Genomic DNA, 19,788 nt, shown 5'->3' with positions numbered 1-19,788 from the left:
ACTCTGTGGCTGAATACATTTTGTTTCTCTCTTTGATGCTCAGTCTGGACACCATGAACGAAGAGTCACTGGCCGGCACCTCTTCGCTGTATTCCAGCACCTTTGCCCAAGTCATCTTTGTCAACATAGAAAAGCAGTACACGACAGACGTTGCTGTGAAATGCAATTACATCCTGACCCCCAGGATCACGCCCCATAAGAACGACTGGATTGGAATTTTCAAGGTAAGAATCCCCCCCACCACCATACAAAAACAGTAATCGGTTTATCAATTTAGAGATACAGCACGGGATAGGCCCTTCGAGCTGCCCCCACCGATTTTAAACCCAGCCTAAACACAGGACAATTTACAATGACCAATTAACCTCTCAACGCAAGCAACCTGCTGGAGGCACGGCAGCAGGTTAGGCAGCATCAACAGAAAGGAGTAAAACTGGCGATGCTTTGGGCCGAGAGTCATCTTCAGGACTGAGAAGGAAGGGGGACGATGCCTGAATAAAGTGGTGGGGGGAGGGTGGGATGGGGTTAGGAGGGAGAGGGGAGAGGCTAACTGGGAGGTGCTGGGTGAAGCCAGGTGGGTGGGAGAAGGTCAGAGGGGTTGGAGAAGGATGAGTCTGACTGGAGTTGGAGAGTGGACCATTGGAGAAAGGGAAGGCAGGTGAGAAGAGGTGAAAGGTCAGAGCTGGGGGTGGGGGGGGGATTTTGTTCACCGGAAGAAGAATTCCATATTCATACCATCAGGTTGGAGGCTATCCAGACAGAGAATATGTGAGTTGGGGCTCCTGCACTCTGAGGGTGGCCTCATCTTGGCAGGAGAGGAGGCTGTGGATCGATATGCAGGAATGAGAGTTAACTTATTAACCTACCTGTCTTTGTTCTGTGTGAGGGATCTGGAGCACCACGTGCACACAGGAAGACAGTACAAACTTGATGACTGAGGAGACCGGATTTTAACACCAAACCCCGATGCCCCAAGCTGTAATAGCCTCACGCTAACCACTAGGGTACCGTGGAGTCCCACCCCTTACTATTGTCACATGTACTGAGGTACATGTGGGTGGTGGGGTGGAGATATGTCTCTACCAAAGGAGGTGTAAAGTGCTCCTTCTCTCCACTAGCCTGCAGGTCACCCTTGGGCAGGGTGTAGCACCTGCTTAGCCCCCGATCAGGGTCAGGTGAACCCATGGGAGCAGGTGGTGGACAGTCGTACGAGCAGCCGGTGCAGATCACAAGTCCCGGTGATGCGACCACTGACGCCAGACAGACGATCTCTGAAGAGTATTGACAATGGCTGGGGTCACCCGTCTGGTAAAGACACTGCCCAGAAGAAGACGATGGCAAACCACTTCTGTAGTTAAAATTTGCCAAGAACAATCATGGTCGTGGAAAGACTGTGATCGCCCACATCGTACGATACAGCACATAATGATGATGTCATATGACATGGCGCATAATGATGTCATGTGACGCGGCACATGATGAATGAACTAAGAGACGGTGAAAAGCTTTGCTCCCGTGTGCCCTCCGTAGAGATGATTTCATTTCAACACGACATTGAAGGAAGACAAAAATGGAATGCAGAGAATATTACAGTTACAATGAGAATATTACAGTTACTACAGTTATCTTGTGAGTTTAAGAGTCTACGTTATCCTGTTAAGGGATTGTTCAGTAGTCCCATAACAGCACATTAGAAACTGTCCTGGAACCTGGTGGCATTTTTTCCATCTGTCTGATGGGAAGGGAGACGATGAAATAATCTAGATTTACTTGAGTTTCTTTTTACAAATGCTGCTTACCTACAGTACAGTTCAAAAGTCTTGAGCACATATATGGAACTAGGGTGTCTTAAGACTTTTGCACACACTACTGTATTTGTCAACGTGGAGCGGAGAGCGAGTTTGTAAACTGACGGGAGCAAAGGATGTTGGGAATGGTGAGGGTGGAGCGCCGCGGGAGGGGTGTGGGACAGGGGGCAGAGAAGGAGTGCCAGGGTGGGGGTGCAGGAACAGCCAGTCCTGAGACACCAGGCAAGGTCATCTGATTCCAATCAATCGGTTTATTGATCATTACAGAATGTCTCTCTGGTGCTTCCCGCTCCCTCCCCTCTCCCTTCCCCTTTTCCCCAACCGTGATTCCCCTCTCCCTGTCTCCCCCCCCCCCCTTCCCACTCTCAGTCCACAATAGAGACCCAGATCAGAATCAGGTTTATCATTACTCACATCTGTCGTGAAATTTTATTTTCATGGCAGCAGTACAGAATTGAGAGCTACGGAGCGGGAGTTTGAAGAGATTTGGTATGTTAACAAATACTCTCAAAAACATCCGTGGAGAGCATTCTGACAGGCTGTATCACTGTCTGGTATGCGGGGAGGGGGGCTACTGCACACGACCGAAAGAAGCTGCAGAGGGTTGTAAATCTAGTCGGCTCCATCTTGGGTACTAGCCTAGAAAGCACCCAAGGCATTTTTAAGGAGCGGTGTCTCAGAAAGGCGGCATCTGTTACTAAGGACCTCCAGCACCCAGGGCATGCCCTTTTCTCACTGTTACCACCAGGGAGGAGGTACAGGAGCCTGAAGACACACACTCAGTGATTCAGGAACAGCTTCTTCCCCTCTGCCATCAGGGAGGAGGTACAGGAGCCTGAAGACACACACTCAGCGATTCAGGAACAGCTTCTTCCCCTCTGCCATCAGGGAGGAGGTACAGGAGCCTGAAGACACACACTCAACGATTCAGGAACAGCTTCTTCCCCTCTGCCATCAGGGAGGAGGTACAGGAGCCTAAAGACACACACTCAACGATTCAGGAACAGCTTCTTCCCCTCTGCCATCAGGGAGGAGGTACAGGAGCCTGAAGACACACACTCAATGATTCAGGAACAGCTTCTTCCCCTCTGCCACCAGGGAGGAGGTACAGGAGCCTAAAGACACACACTCAATGATTCAGGAACAGCTTCTTCCCCTCTGCCATCAGGGAGGAGGTACAGGAGCCTGAAGACACACAGTCAACGATTCAGGAACAGCTTCTTCCCCTCTGCCATCAGGGAGGAGGTACAGGAGCCTGAAGACACACACTCAGCGATTCAGGAACAGCTTCTTCCCCTCTACCATCAGGGAGGAGGTACAGGAGCCTGAAGACACACACTCAACGATTCAGGAACAGCTTCTTCCCCTCCGCCATCTGATTCCTAAATGGTCATTGATTCTGTGAACACTACCTCGTTTTTTTAATATATATATTTCTGTTTCTGCTCAATTTTTAATCTATTCAACATGCATATACTGTAATTGATTTACTTATTTTTTTACTTTTTTCCTTCTACATTATGTGTTGCATTGAACCGGCATTGCCAAGTTGACAAATTTCACGACACATGCCGGTGATGATAAACCTGATTCTGAGTAATACATTAGATTACTTCAGTACTGCATAAAAGTATTGGGCACCCCATTATATACCTGAGACTTCTGCACCGTGCTCTTTATGTCTCGTATTTTTGTGAGCTGACCGCACAGCTCTTTGGCTTACGGCTGTTGTCCCGTTGCGCCACAGGTTGGATGGAGTACTGCTCGAGATTACCATACGTTTGTCTGGGCCCCTCTCCCGAAGGAGGCCGGTCAGGTGGAACGTCAGCAGCAAGTAACGTTCGAAGGTAAGGGGAGTTTGAGAGTTTCCTTTCTTTTTCAATCATTATTATTATTATTATTATTATTATTATTATTATTATTATTATTATTATTATCATAAGATTAATACATAGTGGGATAGTGGGATTACAAACTTACAAATTTAAACTGAACATGAAAGGATACACAAGCAATAAGTACAATATAGTTAAGTCTTCCCAAATCATGAATGATACAAATATCATATAAACAAAGCAAAACTTGGTATATCATATTATATGTTTAAAAAAAACAGAAAAGAGAAAAAGAAAAAAAAATTAACCCTAAGGAAAACTAATCTAACAACCTAATAACTAATAAAGAGAAAAAAAAAGAAGAAAAAAAAGAAAAGAAAATGAATAATGGGCTGTTTATAGTATCTATATAAAAAAAAAACAAAATCATCAGTGTCACCAACTCCGATCCTCTCAACATATGTATAATCAAAACCGGAAAAACGAATAGGTTTGGAACAGGGTCAAATTACATCATGTGAAAATATTGAATAAATGGTCTCCATGTCTTTTCAAATTTAATAGAAGGGTCAAATACAACACTTCTAATTTTCTCCAAATTTAGAAATAACATAGTTTGAGAAAGCCAATGAAATACGGTAGGGGGATTAATTTCTTTCCAATTCAACAAAATAGATCTTCTAGCCATTAATGTAAGAAATGCAATCATTCGACAAACAGAAGAAGATAAATGGATTGAGAGCTTCCGATGGACCCAGCTTGCTCGTAGAGAGTTGCCCAAAAGAGGGACCTGGGATGCTGCAAGTTGACTCAGTTCCTCGGTGAAGTTACTGATTGGTTCTCAGAACGCAGGAGAAGCCCACGATTGATTGATGTCATTTCCAGTACACAAGTGTAAAGGAGGACAAAGTAATTGTCACTCCAGATCCGATACAAGGCAAAAAAAAACACAAGATAAAGAACGCAATAATAAAAACACAATAAGATAAAGAATACTATAATTTAAAAAAGAGCACAATGAATATAAGTACATAAGATTAGCTTATATACACAGATTGATTGTACAATCGGAGCACAGGAGTGTCTGTTACTCTGACAGGAAATGATAAGGTAGTGGTGGTGGTGGTGGGTTAGTGGGTGGAGGTGTTGATCAGCCTCACTGCTCGGGGAACGTAACTATTTTTGAGTCCGGTGGTCCTGGCGTGGATGCTACACAGCCTCCTCCCCTGACTGGATGGGACAGACAGTCCATGAGCAGGGTGGGTGGGATCCTTCATGATGATACTGGCCCTTGCCCGGCACCTTTCTGTGTACATGTCCTTGATGTCGGGCAGGCTGGTGCCGGTGATGAGTTGGTCAGTTTTGACCGCCCGTTGTCCGCCTCAGTGCAGTTTCGCTACCGGGCAGTGATGCAGCTGGTCAGGATGCCCCCTGCTGGGCATCTGTAGCATGATGTGAATATGGATGTGCCTAGTCCAGCTCTCTTCAGCTTCCTCAGAAAGCAGAGTCGTTGGTGAGCATCCTCAAATGTGTAGGATGTGTTCTGTGTCCATGAGAGGTTGTGTAGGATGAGTTCTGGGACCATGAGAGGTCCTGTAGGATGTGTTCTGGGACCGAGAGGTCGTGTAGGATGCGTTCTGTGTCCATGAGAGGTCGTGTAGGATGTGTTCTGGGACCATGAGAGGTCGTGTAGGATGGGTTCTGGGACCATGAGAGGTCGTGTAGGATGGGTTCTGTGACCATGAGAGGTCGTGTAGGATGGGTTCTGTGACCATGAGAGGTCGTGTAGGATGAGTTCTGGGACCATGAGAGGTCGTGTAGGATGTGTTCTGTGTCCATGAGAGGTCGTGTAGGATGTGTTCTGTGTCCATGAGAGGTCGTGTAGGATGTGTTCTGTGTCCATGAGAGGTCGTGTAGGATGTGTTCTGTGTCCATGAGAGGTCGTGTAGGATGTGTTCTGTGTCCATGAGAGGTCGTGTAGGATGTGTTCTGTGTCCATGAGAGGTCGTGTAGGATGTGTTCTGTGTCCATGAGAGGTCGTGTAGGATGTGTTCTGTGTCCATGAGAGGTCCTGTAGGATGTGTTCTGGGACCGAGAGGTCGTGTAGGATGCGTTCTGTGTCCATGAGAGGTCATGTAGGATGTGTTCTGGGACCATGAGAGGTCGTGTAGGATGGGTTCTGGGACCATGAGAGGTCGTGTAGGATGGGTTCTGTGACCATGAGAGGTCGTGTAGGATGGGTTCTGTGACCATGAGAGGTCGTGTAGGATGAGTTCTGGGACCATGAGAGGTCGTGTAGGATGAGTTCTGGGACCATGAGAGGTCGTGTAGGATGTGTTCTGTGTCCATGAGAGGTCGTGTAGGATGTGTTCTGTGTCCATGAGAGGTCGTGTAGGATGTGTTCTGTGTCCATGAGAGGTCGTGTAGGATGTGTTCTGTGTCCATGAGAGGTCGTGTAGGATGTGTTCTGTGTCCATGAGAGGTCGTGTAGGATGTGTTCTGTGTCCATGAGAGGTCGTGTAGGATGTGTTCTGTGTCCATGAGAGGTCGTGTAGGATGTGTTCTGTGTCCATGAGAGGTCCTGTAGGATGTGTTCTGGGACCGAGAGGTCGTGTAGGATGCGTTCTGTGTCCATGAGAGGTCGTGTAGGATGTGTTCTGGGACCATGAGAGGTCGTGTAGGATGGGTTCTGGGACCATGAGAGGTCGTGTAGGATGGGTTCTGGGACCATGAGAGGTCGTGTAGGATGGGTTCTGGGACCATGAGAGGTCGTGTAGGATGGGTTCTGTGACCATGAGAGGTCGTGTAGGATGGGTCCTGTGACCATGAGAGGTCGTGTAGGATGAGTTCTGGGACCATGAGAGGTCGTGTAGGATGTGTTCTGTGTCCATGAGAGGTCGTGTAGGATGTGTTCTGTGTCCATGAGAGGTCGTGTAGGATGTGTTCTGTGTCCATGAGAGGTTGTGTAGGATTTGTTCTGTGTCCATGAGAGGTTGTGTAGGATGTGTTCTGTGTCCATGAGAGGTCGTGTAGGATGTGTTCTGTGTCCATGAGAGGTCGTGTAGGATGTGTTCTGTGTCCATGAGAGGTCGTGTAGGATGTGTTCTGTGTCCATGAGAGGTTGTGTAGGATGAGTTCTGGGACCATGAGAGGTTGTATAGGATGTGTTCTGGGACCATGAGAGGTTGTGTAGGATGTGTTCTGGGACCATGAGAGGTTGTGTAGGATGAGTTCTGGGACCATGAGAGGTCGTGTAGGATGTGTTCTGTGTCCATGAGAGGCTGTGTAGGATGTGTTCTGTGTCCATGAGAGGTTGTGTAGGATGTGTTCTGTGTCCATGAGAGGTTGTGTAGGATGTGTTCTGTGTCCATGAGAAGTTGTGTAGGATGTGTTCTGTGTCCATGAGAAGTTGTGTAGGATGTGTTCTGGGACCATGAGAGGTTGTGTATGATGTTTTATGGGATCATGAGAGGTTGTGTAGGATGTGTTCTGGGACCACGAGAGGTCGTGAAGGATGTGTTCTGGGACCATGAGAGGTTGTGTAGGATGTGTTCTGGGACCATGAGAGGTCGTGTAGGATGAGTTCTGGGACCATGAGAGGTTGTGTAGGATGTGTTCTGTGTCCATGAGAGGTCGTGTAGGATGTGTTCTGTGTCCATGAGAGGTCGTGTAGGATGAGTTCTGGGACTATGAGAGGTTGTGTAGGATGTGTTCTGGGACCATGAGAGGTTGTGTAGGATGAGTTCTGGGACCATGAGAGGTCGTGTAGGATGTGTTCTGAGACTATATTGGAATATATTTTAATATATTAGAGTACAATACAAGGTTTGTATTACAGTAAGAAATATTTATATAACGGAAGGACAAAAGAGAGTTGTAAAATTAGTCAGCTCCATCATGGCTACTGGCCTCCGTAGTAGCCGAGACATCTTCAACGAGCGGTGCCTCCCAAAGGTGTCGTCCATTATTATTAAGGACCACCCCCCCCCCCCATACCAGACCAGTGATGCAGCCTGTTAGAATGCTTTCCATGGTAGATCTGCAGAAATCTGTGTAATATTGATCTCCATATTTACATCATGATGCAACGTTCAGACCAGAAGATATCGGAGCGGAGTTAAGTGAAGTCTGTCCACCATTCCGTCATGGCTGACTTGTCACCCCTCTCAACCCCATTCCCCTGTCTTCGCCCCGTAACCTGTGACAGGATTATTACAATGCTTGAATTGTAAAGTTAATGGAGAAATTTATTAACATAGAAACATAGGAAGTCTACAGCACAATACAGGCCCTTCAGCCCACAAAGTTGTGCTGAATGTGTCCGTACCGTAGAAGTTACTAGGCTTACCTATAGCCTTCTATTTTACATTAGTGATAAAGATGAAGGTTAAAGATCAGCTTTGCTTTGTCACACGTACATCGGAATGTCAAAGCAGTGACGTGCATCATTAGTGAGGGCTGGGCCAGGGTCACCACGCTTCTAATGCCAACTTAGCGCGCCCACAAAGGTAAACCCACGCATAGCTGCGGAGACAGACAACCTACCTGGTCAGGAGCTGAGGGATTGAGACCCAAAATATTGTTTTGAAACACTCCACTGCCCCTGTAGGACCTCAAGACAGCTGTCGTCATTTCAGGGCCCAAGTGAGCCTACAGCCTGCCTGGCCTAAACCATTATACTTCAGTGACGCTGACACTAACAATCACCAGGTGCTTTGAGTGGCTGGTAAACCCATCTTCCAGCTATATTGGCCCCTCTCTCGTTCCTCTATCGCTTAGACCAGTCCACCGAGCCCTCCACTCCTTCCTGTCCCATCTAGAAAATGGTGCCTCATAGGCCAGAATGTTCATTGACTTCAGCTCCGCATTTAGCATGATCGTCCCTCAGAGGCTGGTGTGTAAACTGCCCTTTTTGAGTCTGTCTGTCTCTATCGCGTGTGTGTGTCTCTCTCTCTCTCTCATGTCTCTCTCTCCCTCGTGTGTGTCTTGTATATGTGTGTCTCACTTGTGTACGTGTGTGTGTCTCTCGTGTGTCTGTCTCGTATATGTGTGTCTCACTTGTGTACATGTGTGTCTCGTGTCTCTCGTGTGTCTGTCTCGTATATGTGTGTCTCACTTGTGTACGTGTCTCTCGTGTGTGTGTGTGTGTGTCTCTCGTGTGTTTGTCTCGTGTGTGTCTCTCTCCCCCTCGTGTGTCTCGTGTGTGTGTCTCTCGTATGTGTGTGTCTGTGGTATGTGTGTGTCTCTTTCTCTCTTGTGTCTCCCTCACTCGTGTGTGTCTGTCTCTCTCGCGTGTATGTGTCTCTCTGTCATGTGTCTCTCTTGTGTGTGTGTGTGTGTGTCTCGGTCTCTCACTGTCTGTGTGTGTGTGTGTATCTCTGAGTCTCTCTCTCTGTCTCACTGTGTGTGTGTGTCTCTGTCTCTCATTGTGTGTGTGTGTGTATCTCTGAGTCTCTCTGTCTCTCACTGTGTGTGTGTGTATCTCTGAGTCTCTCTCTCTGTCTCTCACTGTGTGTGTGTCTCTGTCTCTCACTGTGTGTGTGTCTCTGTCTCTCACTGTGTGTGTGTATCTCTGAGTCTCTCTGTCTCTCACTGTGTGTGTGTGTCTCTGTCTCACTGTCTGTGTGTGTGTGTATCTCTGAGTCTCTCTCTCTGACTCTCTCGTGTGTGTGTGTCTCTGTCTCTCATTGTGTGTGTGTGTGTATCTCTGAGTCTCTCTCTCTCTCTCACTGTGTGTGTGTGTATCTCTGAGTCTCTCTCTCTGTCTCTCACTGTGTGTGTGTATCTCTGAGTCTCTCTGTCTCTCACTGTGTGTGTGTGTCTCTGTCTCACTGTCTGTGTGTGTGTGTATCTCTGAGTCTCTCTCTCTGTCTCACTGTGTGTGTGTGTCTCTGTCTCTCATTGTGTGTGTGTGTGTATCTCTGAGTCTCTCTCTCTCTCTCACTGTGTGTGTGTGTATCTCTGAGTCTCTCTCTCTGTCTCTCACTGTGTGTGTGTTTCTGTCTCTCACTGTGTGTGTGTATCTCTGAGTCTCTCTGTCTCTCACTGTGTGTGTGTGTCTCTGTCTCACTGTCTGTGTGTGTGTGTATCTCTGAGTCTCTCTCTCTGACTCTCTCGTGTGTGTGTGTCTCTGTCTCTCACTGTGTGTGTATCTCTGTGTCTCACTGTCTCTCTCACTGGAAAGACCCCAGTCAGCTGAGTTGGCAGCAACATCTCAAGCTCCTTCACGCTGAGCGCTGGTGCCCCCCCCCCCCCCCCCCAGCCGGTCGCTGTTCACGCTGCTGACTCACGACTGCACTGCCAGATCCATCTCAAACCACATTCATCAAGTTCGCCGATGCCAAGTTGTCCTCGTCGGGGACAGTGGTGAGTCGCCAGACAGACAGGGGGGAGAGAGGCTCGTCAGATGGTGCCAAGCGTCTCAACGCGGACGAGACAAAAGTGGTGACTGTGGGCTGCAGGAAGGCTCAAGTCGCCCACACCTTATTGCGCACCAGTGGATCTGCCGTGGAGAGAGCGGAGAGCACGAGGTCCCTCGATGTCACGTCACAGACGATCTCCTCGCTAGCCGAGAATGCACAGCGGCGTCTACCCTTCCTGAGGAGTTCAGGCTCTCCAACCCCGTTCGCCAAACTTTCTACAGGAGCACCCTGCTGCGTCAGTGTGTGGTAGGGAGGCTGCAGTGCCACGAGACCCTGCAGAGGACAGTCAAAACTGCCCAGAGGATCAGCAGGGTCTCCCCCCTTCTCCCACGTTTACCGGGAGCTTCGTTGGGGATCCCTGACCCCTTGCTTAATGGTATTGGTCCGTTTCAGCGAATCCAGGAACTGGATCCCTGGAAACTGGATGAGGAAGACGGACCGCTAAGCTAGACAAGGCAGGCAAGAGTCATGGGAAAGAGGCAGGGATTCGGGATTAGCCAAGATCCCATCAGGAGGTGATGTAGCAAACTCTGGCGACCATCTGACCCATTCCTGTTTCTGGGAATCGGGTTCGATTTCACTGGCATGCGTCGTGAACCGGCTGGTGGCGCAGTGACGTCAGCGCTGGACTCGGGAGCGAAGGTTCCCGAGTTCGAATCCAGTCGGGCCGACCAGGCTTCCCATCCGTGCCGGGTCGAGCTTGTTTTTAAAAAAAAACACACAACTGTGCTGTGAGAAGGATGTGAGGTCCACTCACAGAATCTTTCCTCCAAGACAACCACTTTGGGAAAATAAAAGTGGTCGCCGAGGCAGACGATACCTAGTGAAATTTGTTGCCTTGCAGCAGGAGAACATTGCAATACATAGTAATGATATAAAACTATAAATTACAATAAGCACCTGTTTAAAAGAAACTTAACCTTAAGTAGAGCAAAAAAAAATGGAGGAACTGTTCATGGGTTCAATTGTTCATTCAGAAATCTGATGGCAAAGCAGAAGAAGTTATTCCTACAGCACTGAGTGTGTGCCTTCAGGCTCCTGTCCCACCTTCTAGATGCTAGCAATGAGGAGAGGGCATGTCCCGAGTGATGGGGTTCCCAAATGATGGATGCCGCCTTTCTGAAGCATTGTCTTTTGAAGATGTCCTTGATGCTGGGGAGAATAGTGCCCGCCATGGAGCTGGCCGAGTTTGCAACTCTCTGCTTCGTTTCTGTTGCGACTCAACTTTCCAAATTTCCAATGTGATGCTTTGAGGATGGTGGGTGCATATTTTCCACCAGATGATATTCAAGTTGTGTCACTGACATCGCTTGTCCAACTTCCATTTAAACCAAGTGTTCTCAACCTTTCTTTTAATGCCTTAGACCAATACCATTAAGCAAGGGGGTTCCTTGGACCCCAGGTTGGAGAACCCTCTGTATCATCTTTGATGACACAAAGGTCGGGGGTGTTGTGGATAGTGTGGAGGGCTGTCAGAGGTTACAGCGGGACATCGATAGGACGCAAAATTGGGCTGAGAAGTGGCAGATGCAGATCAACCCAGATAAGTGTGAGGTGGTTCATTTTGGTAGGTCAAATATGATGGCAGAATATTGAATTAATGGTAAGGCTCTTGGCAGTGTGGAGGATCAGAGGGATCTTGGGGTCGGAGTCCATAGGACACTCAAAGCAGCTGCGCAGGTTGACTCAATGGTTAAGAAGGCGTACGGTGTATTGGCCTTCATCAATCATGAAATCGAATTTAGGAGCCGAGAGGTAATGTTACAGCTCTATAGGACCCTGGTCAGACCCCACTTGGAGTACTGTGCTCAGTTCTGGGCGCCTCACCACAGGAAGGGTGTGGAAACCATAGAAAGGGTGATGAGGAGATTTACAAGGATGTTGCCTGGATTGGGGAGCATGCCTTATGAGAGTAGTTTGAGTGAACTTGGCCTTTTCTCCTCGGAGCGACGGAGGATGAGAGGTGACCTGATAGAGGTGTACAAGATGATGAGAGGCATTGATCGTGTGGATAGTCAGAGGCTTTTTCCCAGGGTTGAAATGGCTAGCATGAGAGAACACAGGTTTAAGGTGCTTGGAAGTAGGTACAGAGGAGATGTCGGGTAAGTTTCTTACACAGAGAGTGGTGAGAGCGTGGAATGGGCTGCCGGCGATGGTGGTGGAGGCAGATTCGATAGGGTCTTTTAAGAGACTCCTGGATAGGTACATGGAGCTTAGAAAAATAGAGGGCTATGGGTAACCCTGGGTAATTTCTAAAGTAAGTACATGTTCGGCACAGCTTTGTGAGATGAAGGGCCTGTATCGTGCTGTAGGTTTTCTATGTTTGGAACTTTAATGAAAGGTATAACCATTGAAGACTTTGTCATGCAAAGGTGTGTGTGTGTTTTGTTTTTATCTTGGCAGCTTATTATCTTCCTAAGGACGACAATGACTTTTACCAGTTCTGCTACGTCACTCAGAAGGGAGAGATTCGAGGAGCCAGCACGCCCTTCGGGTTCCGGCTTGCAAATGGCGGAACGCCTGACCGTCTGGACAGCGATTCCAGTCAAGAGATGCTCGTCATCACCACGCAGGTGAGTTGTCTCTTTTCGCAGGTCCCCCCCCGCCCCCTGTTGTCGTGCAGTGCACTCTGAGTCGTCGTCAGAGTGCACTGCAGCGCACCAGCAGGCCTTTCGGCCCGTCTAGTCCTTGCCCGACCAGTCCTTGCCCGACCATTAATCTGCCTGGTCCCATCGACCCGCACCCAGACCGTTCCCCTCCCGGTTCAGGTGCTGACCCAAACTCCTCTTAAATCAGGGGGCTCCCAACCTCGCGGTGGGGTGGGGTCTGCTACGTTTGCGGCAGCAAGAATGGCAATGGAGGGGGTGCAGCTGAACGTTGTTCATTGATGGTGGCATCAGCGCTGGACTTCGGGGCGAGAGGTCCCGAGTTCGAATCCGGCCGGCTCCCTTGCACGCTCTCCATCCGTGCTGGGCGTCGCGACCTCGTTTAAAAAAAACAACAACAACCAACCTGGAGAGGGAGGGGCTCCGCCAGGTTTCAGATGCCCAAGACATACCCGTACGACGAGCGATCACCAGAAAGATCGGTGCAAAAACATGACGGCGCCCTGATGACTCCGCCAGGGGTTAAGGGCGCGCGCGCACACACTGGGCAACCTGTCAGTGTGGGTGCCAGTTCAGTTGCCATGAATACTCATGGAAGCGAGACAGCGATACTCCGGGGCCAAGGTGCAGAGACACCGTACCAGCCGTCACAACAAAACAACCCCCCCCCCCCCCCCCACACACACACACTCCCGCAGGCTCGAGGCGCGCTGCTCCCACCTCCAGGACAACAAGCCCGCGTGGACTATCAGTAAAATACAAAATGTAATGTGCATATTATATTACGGTGGGGGGAGAGAAATTATGGACTCCTCCCAGACAGCAGCTGATGGCTGGCCTGGTAAAGTGATTACGCTGACCGCGCCCAGTCGGTAGACGTAAACAAGATACCAACAGCACACCTTCATCGCCCATTGCGGCTCGTGGTGAGATTTGGTCCTGTCGGATTTGGTCGGAACGCCAGTGTCTCGCACTTTCCAGGGCGGGTGGTGATCCAGCAAATAATTGTTCGATTAATTCGGGGGACAGAGGGAACTGATTCCATATAGTGCTTTTGTGTACAAGGCCATCACGTAGGGGCAGAAACAAGAGAAACCCTGCAGATGCAGGAAATCCAGAGCAATGCAGACAAATTGCTGGAGGAACTCGGCAGGCCAGACAGCGTCTATGGGAAAGAGTAAACGGTCGAGGTTTCAGGCCGAGACCCCTCATCAGAATTGAGGTACAGGAGCAGAGTTGGGTTATTCAGCCCAACTAATCTGCTCTGCCTTTCCATTCCCCTCTCAACCCCAGTCTCCTGCCTTCTCACCCCCCCCCCCCCATCCCCATTGCCCTCCATGCCGGTACCGACCAGTCAGGAACCTCTGCCTTAAATATATCCGATGAATCGGCCTCCACAGCCGCCTGTGGCAACGATTTCCACAGATTCACCCACCCTCTGGCTGAAGAAATGCCCCCTCATCTCCCTTCTGAGTGCGTGTCCCTCTGTTCTGAGGTTGTGCCATCCTCTCCACATCCACTCTACCGAGGCCTTCCAACATTTGACAGGTTTCAGTGATTTCCCCGCCCCGCGTGCTTGTGAATTCCAGTGAGTACGGGCCCAGAGCCATCGAATGCTCCTCGTATACAAGGCTTTCGATCCGGGAATCATTTCCCTGAATCTCGTTTGACCCTCTCCGTTGTCAGCACATCCTCTCTTCCGTGAGGGGCCCAAAACTCCCAGTGAGGCCTCACCAGTGCCTTGTAAGGCCCCAGCATTACTTTTATATTTTAGTCCTCTCAAACTGACTGCTAACGTCACACTTGCCTTCCTCGCCACTGACTCGAGCTGCAAGTTAACCCTCAGGGAATCCCTCACGAGGGCTCCCAAGTCCCTTTGCACCTCCGATTATTTTTTTTTTAATTCTCTCTCCGTTTAAAAAACAGTCTGTGCTTTTATTCCTTCTACCAATGTGTATGGCGATACACTTCCCGACACCATATTCCATTTGCCACTTCTTTGCCCGTTCTCCTAATCTGTCCAAGTCCTTCTGCAACCTCAACACCACCTGCCTCTTCCCCTCCCCTCACCTTCCTGTCGTCGGCAAGCTCAGCCACAACGCACTGCCGTTTTAAAGTGTATTCCCTCGCCTTGTCCTGTGGCAAGGGGGCGCAGCACTGTCAGCGGTGCGATCTGAGCCCTCGCGCGGATGTTAAAGAAGGACTAGTTCGAAGGAAAGCCAGGGGTCGTGCCTATTGCCCCACTGCCGTGTGTAAATCCTCAGGAGAGATCCTGGAGGACAAAGGGGCGACGAGGTGGCACGGCACGAAAGTGCGGCGCTCTACCGCGACCTGCGGTGATTAATCGGGCCTTCCGTTCCAGCCGCTGAGTTTGTACGATCTCCCCGAGAGCGCGTGGGTTTCCTCTGGGTGCTCCGGGTTCCTCCCACGTCCCAAAGGCGAACGGGTTGGGGTCGGCGCCGGAGGTGCAGCAGACTCCCGCGCATCCTCGCTGATCAGATTTGACGCAGGTGACGCGTTCCGCTGCCCTTCGGTGTACGTGTGGCGGGTAAATACAGCGCAGGGGCTGGATTTCGCAAGCATTTCCGTGTCTGTAATGATCTAAGAAATGGACACAAAAGGTGCTTGCTAAAAGGCTTCTTATTGTTCCCGTCCTGGAGTCACTTTGTGGACCACGCGGGATAAAGATGGCACAGCCTTTTCAATCCATCCTAGGGTGCCGAATAGCCCCTTCTGGTAATCTGAGCCACCCCTCGATTTAACCCTCGCCTAATCACAGCCCAACCGGTGTGTCTTTGGACTGTGGGAGGGGACCGGAGGAAACCCATGTGGTCACAGAGAGAACGTACAGACTCCTCACAGACAGTAATACCATTGGATCTTGTTTAGCAGCCTTGTGAAAAGCCGTCTGAAAATTCAAGTGACGACATCCGCCCACTTTCCTTTGGCTATCTCGCCGGCTATTTAACCATATAACAATTACAGCACGGAAACAGGCCACCTCGGCCCTTCTAGTCCGTACTGAACTCTTACTCTCACCTAGTCCCACTGGCCCACACTCAGCCCATAACCCTCCATTCCTTTCCTGTCCATATACCTATCCAATTTTCCTTTAAATGACACTATTGAACCTGCCTCTACCACTTCTACTGGAAGCTCATTCCACACAGCTACCACTCTCTGAGTAAAGAAATTCCCCTCGTGTTACCCTTAAACTTTTGCCCCCTGACTCTCAACTCACGTCCTCTTGTTTGAATCTCCCCTACTCTCAATGGAAAAAGGCTATCCACGTCAACTCTGTCTATCCCCCTCATAATTTTAAATACCTCTATCAAGTCCCCCCTCAACCTTCTACGCTCCAAAGAATTAAGACCTAACTTGTTCAACCTTTCCCTGTAACTCAGGTGCTGAAACCCAAGTAACATTCTAGTAAATCTTCTCTGTACTCTCTCTATTTTGTTGACATCTTTCCTATAATTCAGTGACCAGAACTGTACACAATACTCCAAATTCAGCCTTACCAATGCCTTGTACAATTTTAACATTACATCCCAACTCCTATACTCAGTGCTCTGATTTATAAAGGCCAGCATACCAAAAGCTTTCTTCATCACCCTATCCACATGAGATTGCACCTTCAGGGAACTCTGCACCATTATTCCTAGACCACTCTATTTCCTGGAAGAATTCCTCAGGGAAGACTTCCCCTTAAGGAAGCTGTGCTAACTTCAGCTTACTTTTATCATGTGCCTCCAAGTCCCTCAAAATCTCATTCTGAACAGTGGACTCCTAACATCTTGCCAAATGGCCCATAATTTCCTTTCTTCTGCCTCCCCCCTTGTGAGTGACGTCGGCAGTTTTCAGCCCTCCGGAACCGTTCCAGAATCTAGCGATGCTCGAGAGATCGTTACTAATGCCTCCGCCATCTCTTCAGCCACCCCTTTCAGCACCCTGGGGGTGTAGTCCAGCTGCTCCCAGCTCACTCTCCAATCCCCCCCGCCCTGCGGTAGGTCCGGCGTAGTTAGGGGGACCACTTTACGGAGCACGTCTGCCCCGTCCGCGAGAGCGGAACCTCCTGGTGCCCGACGCTGTGATTCCCGATCCGCGCGGAAATCCTCTGCCACGGTGAAGTCATTCTGAGGTAGAGGAGCAGCGCCTTGTATTCCATCCAGGTAGCCTCCAACCTGATTCCTCCAATTAATGTCCCCCTCCCCGTTCTTTAATTTCCTACTCCTGCCCTGCCTCCTTCCCTTTCTCCCACGGTCCACTCTCCTCTCCTCTAAGATTTGTTCTCCAGCCCTTTGCCTTTTCCACCTGTCATCTCCCAGCTTCCTACTTAATCCCACTCCCCCCCCCCCCACCTGATTTCACCTATCACCTTCTGGCTTGGCCTCCTTCCCCTCCCTCCCCCCCCAACTTCTTATTCCGGCCTTTTTCCCCTTCCTTTCCAGTCCTGAAGAAGGGTCTCAGCCCGAAACGTCGGCTGTTTGTTTATCTGCATTGACACTGCCTGACCGACTGAGTTCCTCCAACATTTTGTGTGCGTCTATGCAGACTGTAGGCTTCCAGTGTCTGCAGAATCTCTGGTGGCCCCTTTATTAGGCACACCTGTACACCTGCTCGTACGTGCAAATATCTAATCAGCCAGTCATGTGGCAGCAACTCAGGTGCACCTGTACACCTGCTCGTTCATGCAAATGTCTCATCAGCCAATCATGTGGCAGCAACTGAGGTGCACCTGTTCACCTGCTCGTTCATGCAAATATCTCGTCAGCCAACCATGTGCCTGCAACGCAGTGCATAAGAGCACGTGGACACGGTCAAGAGGTTCGGTTGTTGTTCAGACCGCCCATCAGAATGGGGAGGAAATGTGATGTAAAAAGTGACTTTGACTGTGGAATGATCGTTGGTGCCAGACGGGGTGGTCCGAGTATCTCAGAAACTGCTGATCTCCTGGGATTTTCTCACGCGCAACAATTTCTAGGGTTTACGGAGAATGGTGTGGAAAAACCAATTTTTATTGGGAGCATTTTACTGCTTCCCTCTGTGTGGTCACTTTTCCCCCGGTTGTTTTGCGATCACGTTTAGTGCTTGTATCTCTCAGGGATGAGAGCAGCAGTTCACTGGGTGTTGCGGGTACAAAGGGCTTGTTCACTCGTAACCTTGGTGTTCCAGTTGTGTTCAACGTTCACTCCTTGCCTTCAGCCAGACCGGCCGTTCTCACCTCTGCAAACCCTCTATGCACCCGGCGGCCACTTCATGAGGTGACCCCTTGTACAACAGTCTCCAGAGCTTGCAGAGAATGGTGCACGGATGGTTCCAGTCGGTGCCAGATGTGTGGGCAAAAACGCCTTGTTAATGAGAGAGGTTAGGGGAGGATGGGTCAAGCTGACAGGAATGCGACAGCAACTCGAGTAGAAACAGCAGTGTGCAGAGAGGCGTCTCTGAACGGACGACACGTCGAACCTTGAAGTGGACGGGCTGCAGCAGCAGGAGACGACAGGCGTGCAGGAGTACACCCAGTGGCCACTTTGTTAGGTACAGGAGTGGAGCCTGGCCTGGTCTTCTGTTGCCGCTCCCAATCCTCTTCAGGGTTCGATGTGCTGTGTGTAATTGGAGCTACTGTCACCTTCCTATCAACTTGAACTGACCTCACTCGTTAACTGGGTTGCTTTTTTTTGTTTTTCGCACCATTCCCTGTAAATTCCAGAGATTGTGGTACGTGAAAATCCCCAGGAGATCAGCAGTTTCTGAGATACTCAAACCTCCCCATCTGGCACCAGCAACCATTCCACGGTCAAAGTCACGTTCCTTCCCCATTCTGATGTCTGGTCTGAACAACAACCGAACCTCTTGACCGTGCCTGCATGCTCTTATGCATTGAGTTGCTGCCACATAATTGGCTGATTAGATATTTTCATTCATAAGTAGTGTACCTAATAAAATAGTCACAGAGTGTACATATTTTTTAAAAAAGTATTGCAAAAGAGAGCAAAAATAGTGAGGTACTCATGTGATATTGAGAAAGGAGCCGGTCAGGATATCAGGAGCCTGCGGGGATGTCGGAGGAACCGGTTTAAGTTCTGAGGAGCTGATCTGGCTGCAGACAAGTGTGGCTGCCGCTACTGGGAAGCGTGGAAGTTAGTGCAGTATTACTGTAGGAGATTGTCTCGGACATCCCTTTCGCGATTGCAAGGCTCTGTTCAACAGAGATAATGTAAGTTGCCGCAGGCTTATTATCCTTGTCTGGTGGTGGGACCGGCGACGTGGGAGCTGTGTAGCGAGAACTAGGCCTCAAGCCTGGGGCTTGCCTGCTGCTGCAGACCCGTCAGTGCTGCCCTCCTGTGTTCGAGTGCTGGAATGAGTGTGCCAGTGTGGACTCGTACCTCTGCCAGGAGACAGTACCGTCGATTGCCAGGCATTGTTGCTGAGAATCGCGGACGATATATGTTGTTCTTTTTTGAGTGAATGTTTCTTTGCTTGCTATTTTGAATGTTGGCTCCTCTGCCCCAGAGGAATGCTGACTCACCCAGCTGGATCTGTGTACAGTTTGAATGATTTTAAACGATTTGACTTTCTGATTTGATGGTTTGGCAGTGGCAGCATCAAATAATCCCATTATCAACAGAGCGCAAACTGCCAACGTGTAGGCTGTAACCAGACTCTTGCAGTGAGTCAATTTGGTCTTCATCGTGAGATTGTTTATAAGCCCATAAGACACAGGAGCAGAATTAGGCCATTCGGCCCATCAAGTCTGCTCCGCCATTCCATCATGGCTGATTTGTTATCCCTCTCAACCCCACTCTCCTGCCTTCTGCCCGTTATCTTTGATGCCTTGACCAATAAAGAGAGTATCGAGCTCCGCTTTAAATACACCCCATGACTTGGCCTCCACAGCCGTCTGTGGCAATGAATTCCACAGATTCACCTCCCTCCTGCTAAAGACATTCCTCTTCGTGTGTGTTCTAAACGGGAGTCCCTCTAGTTTGAGTCTGTTCCCTTTGGTCCTAGACTCGCCGGCTTTTCACAATCATTACGTCTCCCCCCCCCCCCCCCCCCCCACAAACACTGCTGAAGCTTGGCGGGTGGACTTTAAGAGCCGGTTGGAGGGGGGGTC

The 19,788-nt window shown here is 49.6% G+C and overlaps 1 protein-coding gene across 2 annotated transcripts in view; it reads left to right on the top strand.

Moving 5' to 3' along the window:
• LOC140741517 (uncharacterized) overlaps window positions 1-19,788 on the top strand; it is a 131,477-nt gene that overhangs the window by 13,312 nt on the left and 98,377 nt on the right. For both annotated transcript variants that reach the window (XM_073071807.1, XM_073071808.1), the window contains 3 exons: window positions 44-224; window positions 3,556-3,655; window positions 12,469-12,638. In XM_073071807.1, the coding sequence (XP_072927908.1) occupies window positions 54-224; window positions 3,556-3,655; window positions 12,469-12,638 (441 nt within the window). In that variant the 5' untranslated portion in view covers window positions 44-53. The remainder of the gene's footprint in view (window positions 1-43; window positions 225-3,555; window positions 3,656-12,468; window positions 12,639-19,788) is intronic.

Source organism: Hemitrygon akajei, chromosome 18 (assembly GCF_048418815.1).
Source record: "Hemitrygon akajei chromosome 18, sHemAka1.3, whole genome shotgun sequence".
Taxonomy (NCBI): domain Eukaryota; kingdom Metazoa; phylum Chordata; class Chondrichthyes; order Myliobatiformes; family Dasyatidae; genus Hemitrygon; species Hemitrygon akajei.
This window is presented reverse-complemented; position numbering and strand designations above follow the sequence as displayed.